The sequence below is a fragment of the Diospyros lotus genome, chromosome 1, assembly GCF_014633365.1.
Source record: "Diospyros lotus cultivar Yz01 chromosome 1, ASM1463336v1, whole genome shotgun sequence".
NCBI lineage: Eukaryota > Viridiplantae > Streptophyta > Magnoliopsida > Ericales > Ebenaceae > Diospyros > Diospyros lotus.
In genome coordinates this window covers 35,466,415-35,479,265 of record NC_068338.1, presented here as the reverse complement: position 1 = coordinate 35,479,265, position 12,851 = coordinate 35,466,415, and the positions used below count along the sequence as shown (strand labels likewise).

At 40.0% G+C, this 12,851-nt stretch overlaps 1 protein-coding gene across 1 annotated transcript; it reads right to left on the bottom strand.

Moving 5' to 3' along the window:
- Positions 1-6,266: 6,266 nt before the first annotated feature.
- On the bottom strand, positions 6,267-9,164 carry LOC127798847 (exocyst complex component SEC15B). Its single transcript, XM_052332481.1, has one exon. It carries the CDS (start codon positions 8,898-8,900, stop codon positions 6,471-6,473), a length of 2,430 nt encoding a protein of 809 aa, XP_052188441.1. The 5' UTR covers positions 8,901-9,164; the 3' UTR covers positions 6,267-6,470.
- Between the last annotated feature and the right edge of the window lie 3,687 nt (positions 9,165-12,851).

The following is a 12,851-nucleotide window of genomic DNA, read 5'->3' as shown; positions in this document are numbered from 1 at the left end:
CCCCCAAAAAAAAAAAAAAAACACTAAAACTACTTAAGTTAAAACACTAAATTATTGGAAACATAATTTTATTAAGTAAATTACTTTAAAAGGGTGTATATTTAATTTTTAATTTTAATTTGAATAGTGTATAACCTAGTTCAAATTTTATCATATTTTAATGTCATAAAATCCTATCAATAAAATATTATCTTAAAATATCCTTATTATACCTTACTTAAAAAATAAATTTAATTATGTCAACAAAAATTAAATTCGTGATATCTAAATAATAATTAATTTATCAAATAATCTTATCACTACACAAGTTTATTTTTTTTAAATATTGCCTAAAACTAAGAAACTACAACGGTCAATCGCCATCAAACAAATTTTTATTTAATTTTTTTTTATTTTTTTTACACGTATATCACATTCCACTCCTCTGATATATTATATACATACAGTAATTTCTGATTAGATTTCTAAAATTCTTCTAAACAGAAGCAAATCCAACCATCCATATAATATATAATTAGGAAACCGAGAGATGGAAAACAGAGAGAATATTAGGTGGTTCCAGGCTGTGCATATAAATGAGAAGAGGAGACAACGAGTACTCAATTACAGGGAAGGTCATGGGACCATCCAAGGATCTTTACAGCAAAAGTGCCTCCATGTTCATCAGGGGGAGGGCAGAATTAAAATTTAAATGCCACACCTAAAAGGATTATTTGAATATACAAGCCAATCACAATAATAATAATAAAAAAAAAAGGGTCAAGAGCATAAAGCCTCTTTTTTCTTTTTTGGGGTACAATTGACATTAAGCTTTAGTCCTTCCATGCTACTTCACCGATCTCTCTTTGTGCTAGAAGGTCAACAGCACAAAAACTGTACCTAAAGGCATTTGAGTGCAATCAAGTATACCAAACGTCCAAAATGATATTGAAATTAAAATATTTTATTGGGGTACTGTGTGACTCTCGTCACTTCATAACTGTCCAATGACCATGGCAGCTGCAAATGTTTAATAAGGACCATAATATAAGATTTTAAACTCATCCAATCGGGTAAATGGACGCGTTCTCAGGCCCTTGCCTGAACCAGAAGGTTCAAGTTCCCAATCATAGATTACCGTAAACTGAAATACAAACAGAACAATACAAAGATGTACTTCCTAGATCAGTTCCACGTGGCTAGCTTCATACAGAATGAATGTCCATGGAACAGCCGCATTTTAGCCTCGCGATAAAAGTAGATATAACAGCCAGTTTGGGAAGTGGATGTAACACTCTTGTCCGTCCAGTCATGGGTATCTTTGGCTTGGCAAGCAAACCTCTGCCAAGGACAAACGAGTCCCTGTTTGAGCAAATCTCCATTTAGCTGTGGTATAACTGATTGCAGGATAAGATCCATACTTGCCGACATTAGCTTGGCTGCAAGCCCCACAACCAATCAGTAGGATCTCTATCACATACTATAATACTTGTGTTGCACTATCCTTAAGGCCCAGGCCGGGGCATGCATGGGGATTTCCCCACCTATGAGACTTAAGAGGTATTTGCGAATTGAAGGTTTTAAATTTAAGATTTCATAAAAATGTTCCTCTTCCACAGCTCAAGAGCTTCACAAAAACAGATAATACTAAAAGACAAATGGGAATCGGCAGAAAATGCTTTCAATGAGAATCTATACCATCGTTCGAAGCACTCACCTAATGCCAGTACACCTGGAGCAACTACCTCACACAAAGTGGCAGCTTTGGGGATAGCAGCTTTGCATACACATTATTGGAGTACATAGTTGAGTTTCCCTCTAGTAGAGCCAAAGAGAATGTGCCAAATGTTGTCATTAAGAATTTTACCTCAAGGGTTCACTTTGACTCTAGTCCAAGTGCAATTTATAGAGCAGACCTCCCATTCAGAAGGGGCTAATCAATTTATTTGCTTTTGCTCAATGGCTCTCCACTGCAGCTCTCTCTTTCTAGAACCCATGAACTCTATTCCTTCCCTGCCTCCTGCAATCCAGCGACTCTACTCACTGTATACGATTGGTTTTCCAGGAGATGATTTCCAGGCAATGGTGGTACAACAGGGAGAACGAGTGTAAAGATTTGACAGTTCTAGCCACAACCGACAAAGGAGGAGCAGGGGTGTTCTTACGGACCTTCTCAAGTGCCATCATGGAACTTAATACAAGTACCATTCAAATGTTTGAACGATGAGGATCAATATGAAGCCTCATTTTAGGCCTTCTGTGCTTCTAGTCATCATTGTTGCAGAAGCAAAACACACTACATCAAGGTGATTAAAGCTAGTTATCAAATGAACTTGTGGATATTTTGCTATTAAAGAGTGTGCTTCATTAGTCACATACTGTATGAGGCCTTCCAAGTTAAGTTCCTTGATCCCTCTCCTCCATGGTTCCTTTCCCTTTGGAGCTGTCCCCATAGAAGGGGCTACTTGTTTATGGGCTTGTAGGACAAATTCAATTGCTCCTCCCGCAACAGGTACTCTCCCTCCCAACAGCACCACTATCTCCTATTGAAGACTTCGGATGAACTGGATTCCAAACAGCAAACCACATCATATATCGGAAGAAAGGGGCTAGGTTCTTGAATATCTACTTGTTAGCACACTCCTTATGGGTGCACTTTGATCTCCAGCACCCACTCCTTCAGGCACTAATTTCTCTTTTTAGCTACCTCTCCAATGCCAGAGCCTTTCACCTCAACCTTTTGCTCCCCAGGAGTGTGTCTATGCTTCATTTTTGGCCCTTTGCAAACAGGGAAACAACAATATTTGAATCCTTAATCAAACTAAATGGGGTTCGTTACATTAATTCCAGCTTGCCAATCACCTCTATGCATGACCACATCTTCTTCAAGGCCATTACAACAGATATCATGCCTAGTTTTCTACCAAGTTTTTCTTGGTCCTCCTGTACCTCTTTTGCTAAAAGCTTTTTTCATTCCATCCATTCTCCTCATAGAAGCATCTATTTTATTTCCTCTCACATGACCAAACAACAATTCTAAACAACCATGGATGCGACAAAATCCAAACATGGAAAAGTAATTGGCTGGAGGGGGGCAGGGGAAGTGACAAGTAGTAGTAAAATCACAAGAACAGACGACATACCTTCTTCCGAGGGGTCTCTTCCTCTCTTTTCTGAGGCTCCCTCTTTTGTATCTATAGACAGCTCAAAAAGCTCTACTACTATGGATAAATGCATTCAAATCTCCTTGGACATTCTTTTGACCTTGGGAGGCACAGTTGCCATGGGAAAATAATTCCCACCCTTGTGATAAGTAGCTGCCCTTGCTCTTTCAGGAATTTTTTAAGTAAGTCCAAGTTGAGATGCCAAAACTACCTCGATCAAAATGTCCTCACATCATATCTCCACCTCTTTGGCATAAGCATCTGGCCCAGCCCTCTTGACTTCCTGCTTAGAGGGAACTATAGAAAAGTGTTGAAACACCATTAACTATCAACATAGGCAGTGCTGGCCCAACAGTGAAGCCATATATGCAGGGGCATAAGGCCCCTAAAATTGGAAGGCCCCTAATTTTAAAATTTTATAATATATATTTTTTATTTTTTTTAATAATAAATATTTTATTAAAAAAATTAAATACAAAACATAATAAACCTTTTTATCTTCCCTTCTCCATTTCCCAATTTTTTACTGTTGCTTCTATTCCCAAATCCCAATTTCCATAATCCCATAAAACCCATTTTTCCTTCTCAATTTTTCCCTCTTCCCCACCTCTCTCTCTCTCTCGTGCGCACGCTTCGACGGTCACTACACACAACACACTCACTGCTTGCTTTAGCCTTTAGACTTCACTTTAGCATCTGCCATTTGTGATATGTGTTTATTGTATTGTCATTGTTGGCCAGCTCTGCCCGCCCCTAGCAGCGAAGCAATCTCTCTCACCGGTGAGCCCGTAGCTACAGACGCATCCCCGAGCCTCGACCGAGGCACCATACAACGGTGTCGTTGCTTTGAAGGTCACATCCATCACCACTGATTTGTTGTGAACTTGTGAAGCAAGTTCAGCTTTAACTTCTCGGTTTGTTGTTTTTGAGGCTTTCTAGGTGTTCTTGTGTGGGTATTTTTTTGGCTTTGATTTGTTGTCTTTTATTTTGGTTATTTGATTCACTGATTCTAGTATATTAATGTATGTCTATGCTCTGTTTGTTAAAATTATTTTGAGAAAGAAAGGAAATGTTTGTGTAAAAAGGTGTATTATTTATTTTTTTATAAAAAAAATTAATACTCTTGAGAAGGCCTCGACAAATTTTTTCGCCTAAGGCCCCCAAATTCGTTGGGCCAGCTCTGAACATAGGGTAAACTCACTTTCACAGTCCTTGATCATACCTCAACTACCTCGTCATGAAAAACGGATTGCACGCTGCAACTTCCAACTATTCCCCTTCACTCATGACGAGCAACAAAGAAGGAATGGCAAGCAAGGCAAACTTCAGCCTATTATCAGTCAGTGTTTTTAGATTTTCAGCAATCAAGATGAGGCCATCCTGTATATACAAATCTTGGTAGAGTTGCCTCCTTGGGATAATGTAGAGAGGCGACATGAAAACTCCATGTCTATGTCAATCACAAAGGCCAAGTTGACCCTATAGCATGCACAATCTAATTACCAGGCAGCCCCAGGTTTGCTAGTTCCCCTTACTTAACCACTTAGATGCCCTCACCTTTGAAGGAGCATTAGGAGATCATTCATAAAAAGAACTCCTGAAGAAATGGAGCATTATGATACAAAGGCATGTCATGCTAGCACATTGATGGGCAACTAGTTTTAGTGAAGAAACAAGAACAAAGGGGCCAAAGGTTAGCCTCGGCCAATGCTGCAACAAGTGAAGTAAATCCAGTAGTAAACACTTAGTGAAGGTGTTTTTGCTAGATTTCCTTGCACCCATGGAATACCTATCGAAATGATTGGTTAACTTATTGGATGCCTCCACATAGGATCATAGAGCTTCAATGGTAGCTTCCTCAGATTCAGTGAGGACCAGATCCTCCTAGTATGGTGAAATTGGGTCATTCTCACCCCAAGCAGTCGCAAGGGATTGAGATTCTTGCTCCATCTAGAGGGTGTGGTATTGAGCTAAATTGCATTTCCATAGACTGAAATCTCTACAAAACCTCTATTGGCAAGAACAACATTGGTTGAATTTAAGAAGGCCACCACTTCAAGGCCCTCTAGGATGGTTTGGCACTGGGAGAAGTTATCATCCTTGGAGAAACTTGTCACAATTTTAAAAAACTCTAGAAGTGAGATGAAACTTGTTGCAAAATTTATCATCTTTGGAGAAGGACATCCAGCACAAATTTTCAGTGCCGGGAACTTTTGGGGGAGTGAGAACCTGGGCAGCCTTGAGCTTTACAAGAAAAGTGCTGCTGGTCATAATGGTTTTAGTGACAGAAAGTTGCAAGGAAACAAGGGAATTCTAGGAGAAAGAACAAAAAGGAAGACTCAAATCTTGTAGAAGGAATGGCACATAGCATATTACTTAAAAATAAAGTGGAAAGACCATGCAGAGTGCCTATTTATAGTTAACAAACAGGCACTTTGACTCAAAGGGGGCATATGACATACCCCATAAATAATGGGCACGAATAGGCACGTGAGGTTAACTACCCCCATCAAAAGTTGTACCCAGGATGACAATAGGCATAAAGGAGCAATTAATTGCGCCTCTTTTGGTTCGTCAACTGTCACCTGCAATCCAAAAAAAAAAAAAATGCCTCCACCTGTTTTCACACCTAAACCTGCCAAAATAAACTTGCTTTCGCACATACCATATATAAAAAGACATGTCAGGGGCCATTAATGTGGGTGTGTGTCGTATCAAGCTTCGCCTCACGACAGTTCATGGAACAGCCAAGCAGAATTTGCAACCTCTTGCATAAGTATTGGGATATTTCAGAGGAATATTTATGCTTCTAGATTGATAAAAACTATCCCTATCCAGTATAGTAATATTCAATTGTTAAAACCTCAATAACTTCCAAATATAATAAAATACAGCATCATAAATAACTACTCTCCTAATAAAAATGATGGATTTCATCAACAACTTAATGTGAACCTTCACCAACTAGGCTGCATAAGAAACCCAATGCATGTGCAGTACAGTTGTTGACTGGTGCACAGTTAACCTTGTGGGTTCTGGTATAAGTTAGCAATTGGCTGATATGAGATCTGCACTACATGCAGGAATCTTGAAACAGAGGATATCTAATGATGTAGCCAAAAAGAATTTAATAGGATAAACAATACATCATGAATGCCATACCTACAGAATAAAATTTGCATAGCTCACAATGAAATCAAACTAACAACTTATAAAGCTTATGAGCAAGATTACATTTGCAATGAAGAACTATGAGCTAATTCTAATCACGATGAAAATAAAGTATAGCTTAAAGTATGATAGACATACATACAGGATTTTGTAAAATCAGTTCACGTCCTTGAGTCTTTTAATCAATGTATCCAGAGACTTCTTTTTCGGGTTTTGCTTGTATCCCCTAGATCCAAAGGTTCCAAATAGCCTGTCTGATTGATCCTTTAATTTTTCTGATATGATTACTACTTTCCTGTAGTCCAAAGCATTATAACTTCTTTCCCTGATTACTGGATTTAGGAAATTCTCTGGATGATTGCTCAAAAGCAAATTTATCAATTGCCTTACCTCAGCAAGTGCATTTTTCAACTGATTTGCATCTGCATCAGATAAAAGAGGAGCTAGATTTTCTGCAAATGACTCCAACAGCCGTATATCAACATCAATGCCTGTAACAGCATTTATGGTAAACCTCTTAACTGCCTCCCCTAGTAATGCACCCACAATCATCTCTGATATGTGAGAAAGAACAGCTTGTAGAACTCTTTTAAGAACCTGAACTGGCAATATCTGCTGAGCAGTAGAAACTAGAGTTTCCAAGTATATAATTACTTCATTCACATATTCATTCCCACTTTGATTCCCACTTTGAGAAGAATCATCTGCCATCCAGTTCACATTCTCAATCAGTGTCATGAACCCATCGACCTTCTTTTTAAGCAAACCAGAAAGCATCTCTTCAGCAGCATCACGGGCTTTATTCAATGGAAACAGCCTTCTACTCCTCTCCACCATTCTCAAAGGGATACCTGAAAGCTGAGCTGCATGACGAAAGAAGAAATCACAAGCACGCTCCAATACAGCCATATTTGCTGCCACTTGCATTGCCTGAGAGACTCCATAGATGGATGTACTTATAAGTTTCAACAATGCCCCATCTAACACCTCATTGAGAAGCCGATCCAAATACTTCTTCACAACATCATAGAAATCAAGCTGCCCACCATATGACATGAAACTCACTGAATCCTCAATAAATGACCTCACTATTCGGCAACAATCAGGCACTGTAGAAGAAAATGGTGCAACATATGGAAATGCAGGTATTATATCAGAAGTTTGTATCTGAAATGAAAGCACATTCATTGAGTACTCATATTCTTTCTTCATCAACATCTGCTCCAACTTATCAGCAGCAAGTGCTTCTGAAATCTGTTTGCGGCAGTCTGACAGCAATAGCTCGTGGTACTTGTCCCTGTGCTTGCTCAACACATCAAGCAAAGCTTCAACTAGGTACCCATATCTACGCAGTGTCACTCCAAGCAAACTCACATAGTCCTTTATCAACAACAAATGATTCGCTGTTTGCATCCTAGAGAACTGATCTTCTAATACAGAACACATTTTACTCACGGCAGTGTCCCATAAGTTCTCTACTTCCATTTTGGATATCAACCGTCCCCCAGTCCTCCAAACCCGATCTTCAACAATAAAGAATCCAGCAATTTGAGCAAAAAAGGTCTGATGGGATTCCAGAAAGGGTGTCATGGAAGATACCTGAAAATCTGATGTCAATTGAAGCTTTCGGTTCTCGAAATAATACTGTTTGAACCGATCTACGAGACCTAGCGTCTGGTGTATATGATACGCTCTATAGAGTGGCGTCAAATCAAAACCTAAAATCCTATTCCCTCCGTTACTGTAACCGTCCTTGCCGTCGTCGCCGATTCCGCCCAGCCCATCGTCGTCTTCTTCTTCCAAAGCATAAACACAGTCCCTTAAACTGAGTCGACTCTGTTCCTCGGCCTGTCTTTGCTTCATGCGCAGCTCTTCTTCCCTCTGCCTCGCAGCGGAGGCTTGTCCTATCGCAAGTTGACCTAAATTGCGACTCACTATACGGATCTCGACGAGCCAATCGCCGAACTCCTTGTTGACTCGCCGTTCGATGTGCGACCGGATCGCCGGGATCTGCTTCTCGAGCATTCTACGAAGCGTGGAAGACGGCGTTTTGTCAAGGAAGCTCCTCTCGATGGAATCCACACACTTCAACGCCATGTAGAAGTTGTCCGAAGAAAGGTGGTTATTAGCTCGCGAACAAAGCTCCATCAACTGGACGCAGGCGCGAACCAAGTCGAGCGCCAGAGTGACGTTCTTGCAGATGTTCCGAGCCTCGACGAAGGAGTCGAGAGAGGACAAAAGCGGGCCTGCGACGTGCTGGAGTTGAGAATTGGAACTGAAGAGGGCGGATTTCAGGGAATCGACATCGGAGAGGAGGGATCGGAGCTCGTCGACGGCCAGGATGAAGTCCTGGTAGTGTGCTTTGCAGACATCTTCGATCTCGGACTCCTTGGATCGCGCGAAATGACGAAGGTGGTGGACCAGGGAGTCCGGCTTGCCGGACGCGAAGGCCTTGCGGACGAATGGACCGAGGTCTTCACCGTTGCAGATGGCGGCGGACAGGAGGAGCTGGTCTAACTTGTCGGCGGAGTCGCCCTCCGGCGCCGCCGCGGGGGCCACTTTCCGGCGCATCTTCGACGAGTTCATACTATGCCTCTGCGGTTTTCAATTGGCTGACGGAGCCGTTTCCAAACGGAGCAGATTTGAGAGAGAGAGAGTGATTTTGTAATGCAGGGGTGGGGTGAGGGGACAAGGGGAGGATGCGGCTTGAGACAGATGAGACTATTTCGGGAATCGAGGAATTTCTAAATGACGAAAATGCCATCGGATCAGACTATGTTACGGCCCTTGGACATGGGCAATTCAGTAACTAGGTTTCTCCGACTATCCATCCCTGGCTCTTCAACGACGGTGGTGTCCGAAAAGAGAAATAACCGTCCCCTTATCCACATTTTACGATTTCCTAAGGTCAAAGAAGAGTCGTATGTATAGTTTTCCATTCATGTAAAATCACATTAATAAATCTTTTTTTTTTAACATTTTAGTGTTAGAAAACATTCCTCTTCACCTAGGCTAGCTAGCTAGCTGTTTCAGAACCCAAACAGAAGAGCAATATTACGCATACATACATAATATTATTAATATTTGCGTCAGTCACTTTAATTATATTTGGGCTCACAACCTTAGAGAAGTTCAATCATTATCCAGCATCACATGAACTCCACGTTAAGCATACGTAAACAATAATGCAAATTCCTTGGTGGGGTGGGTTGGGTTGTCAGCCAGCACCTTCTCCATCTTTTCGGTGCATCTACCAGGCCCCAGGCAGCTGCATTGTATAGCTAGCTTATCATTTACCTGTGCTCGAATATATATACCTGCCGAACGATTTCTTCACACGTTTTGGTTTCCTTTTTTTGTAAAATCACTTTCCTTTCTCACAGCCTGCCTTGCGCTGGCAGCCAAAGAAAAAATAAAGTTTTTTATAATCTTCTAACTCACAAACAAAAATATGAAAACTGGGGTAAAATATATCAAACGGGCGATTGCCAACACAGCATATCAATGCATGAGGTCCAGTTCATATAGGATTCGTAGATTGATCATACAAGAGCTCCACTACGTGTTTCATTAACATAATCCCTTGTATAAATAAGTATATATATATATATATTTACATGTTTGAATGCGGTCATTATCAAGAGGTGGGAAAGGAACCTTTTTTCTCCAGCAACAAGTCTGAAGCTCCCAAGGAAAACAAGCTAACTCGTATCCCGCATTGATTGATGATACTAGATGATCAACTCTTGCTGTTTTTTCATCCCGATATAGGCATACAGACAGTGTGTAATATGGAGACAATTGGTGGATGAAGACGCACTGATCCTGCAAACCGGATGACCGGTTGGATCTCATCATAACCAAGAGCTAGCCTGCTCAACTGGGTGGGACTCCCTGCAAGCAATGGTTATAAGTATCAGTGTATCAGGGCAGTTGGGTAGCCATGTCTTTCAAGATTAAGCAGCCAGCTAATGATACAACGACAACCTTGGACTTTCAAAGTAGGTGAAAATAAAGACTTGTGCAACAACCCAGGACTATTCAACAAAAGAGATAAGGTTGCTCTACGGACATAACCAAGTGGTTGAGACGTATTGATTTTAAAGAGTCTTGAATTCTAGTCGCTATATAGCTAGTCACAGGTCCTATGTTCGAATCTTGCTGTTGGGTTCCGTAATTTATCTTTCCTACAGAAATCTTGGGACTGAGCTGCGAGGGGCCCTTAAAGTGAGAAATTTCACCTTTTGATCTCAAAAAAATAAAATTAGCCAACAACTCCAATCAACAAAAGGAAGAATATAGAGTGTTATTGATGACTCCCACATTTAGTTCTCATAAATCACTAGGTCATAGGGAGTTTTGCTCAAACTCAACACACAACGGAGATATTTTTCAAGAAAGTTGAACATTGCCATCTCATGCATATTACTGAATTTTAAATAAATCATTTAAGCAAAACCAATTTACTCTAGATAAACAAATTGGCAGAGACAAATGTACATAATTTCTTTCAAAACTTGGGAAGTTGCAAACCATTAACTGTTACTGAAGACTAAACAACACGTAAAACATATTTATTTCAATTTCTTCATATGCTTTTGTTAAATATGCTAACAATTCAAACTTCTATATAAATATTACATGCATAAAATGGGATCAATTTTGATGAATAAATGCTGACTCAAATATTTTTTAAACCTCAAATTCAATATCTTGTACCTGGAGACCCTTGAGAAAATCAACTATGCATCTTGCAGAAAGTATAACTTGAATATATTGTATGTAGCATATAAATTAACCCCATTCGAATCAACAGATAATTTGTTCAACAAGCAACATTCAGCAAAATTATTTGGGATCTCTCACCAGAGTAGTTCCCTTGGAAGCTCTCTTTCCACTAAATAAGAATATGGCTTGAAGAAAACTCCATATTTCAATGGCCAATCTTTCAATTTTGAGCAATTATAACTGGCCCCAATAGAATTAGCCCAGAAAATGATTGCTCTCTGATCCCATTTGGAAGAAGTAAGTGATTAATGTTCTTAGGAATAAAATCTGATGTTGTATGAGAAGAAAATTATAAACCTGTATATGCTGGGAAACCCATTCCCACTACCAAAGCAATGTCGAGGTCTGATGCCTCGACTGCAATTCCTTCAGCAAGGATCTAGCAGGCCTCATTCACTGTAGGAAAGAATGTCATCTCCACTATGTCTCTATCAGACAACATTGTGAACCGCGAGGGGGGGGGGGGGGGGGTGAAGATCCAACTTAGTAAGAGCTCAGAAATAAATATACTTATAATCTCTTCAACTGTAGAGTTTAGGACGCAGAGATCACAAATTTAGTTATTTCATTTATGTAAAATATAAACATATAGCTGCCTCCAAGATTTGATTTCTAATTTCTGAAGGTCTTTGGGAATTTAATGGATCCTAAACAGAAGAAGTATTAACCATTAACTTTCAGCAAGATGGCAAAAAAAAAGTCTAAAATCTGGAAAAGTAAACTGACTATCAAAGTTTTCAACATTTGTGACAATGGTTATCATACTCAGAAGAAACGCTTAGTGCACCAGTAGAAAAAATAAATCAAGCAGTCCTGGAAAAGATTCAGAAAGTCCAAGCTCAAAAAAAATACAACAATCATCTTTATTATGAATCTTTCTTCCCACTAAACTTAAATAGTTAATAGTCTTTTGACGTATTAATTATTGATTTTTCTTCCCATTTTTCAAACTTAACCATGCACATAATGACAAACTGATAGGAATCGGGTGCAACCTGTCGTGGGTTGTATCAGGGAATTGACAATGAAGGGGGGTTTTGGGTTAATCGACTAATCAAAGTAGTGAGCTGAAGAGCAACAATGCACTACGTCGAATATGCCAGGAAGTTAGTCGAGTAAGCAAAGGCCTTAGTCGACTATCTAGGCAAGGCAGTTGAGTAAAGGGCAAATTAGTCAATTAACAAGGGCATTTAGTCGGCTAATTTAAGAAAGGAAAACAAGAACCGAGCAACTCGCCACTAAGTGATAATGCAAAACAACTACACTTAGATAAGAGCTGAGAAATTTAGCCACACTTTGAACAAGTGATGAGAAAAGGACAGAAATCAAAAGATTATCAGAATTTTTCATTCAAAAGTTGTAAATGACTGGGTCATGTCTTCTCTTATATAGGAGAGAAGCCCATGATTACATTGAATGTTTCTGGAATTATACAGACACCTAGGGATCTTGGGTAGTTTTAAATGCCTAGTATTTTGGAGATTTCATGGCGAATATAGGTCAGTAAGTATTGAGTGGCATGGGGAAGGTGAGAGATGGATTAACGAGAGAAGCTGGGAAATTGGGTTATTGACTTTCTTCTCTTTACTAAAGATGAGTTGGCGCCCATTGGAGGAGAATCTCAGCAGCTTCTGGAGGGGTGTTTACGGGTCTTGGGCCGGCGGCAGCAGTTGGGTCGGATGAGTCCGTGGGCCCAGTTTCGATCAAGACCAGATTTGGACGGACAGTTTTGGAAATGGATCGGGTAAT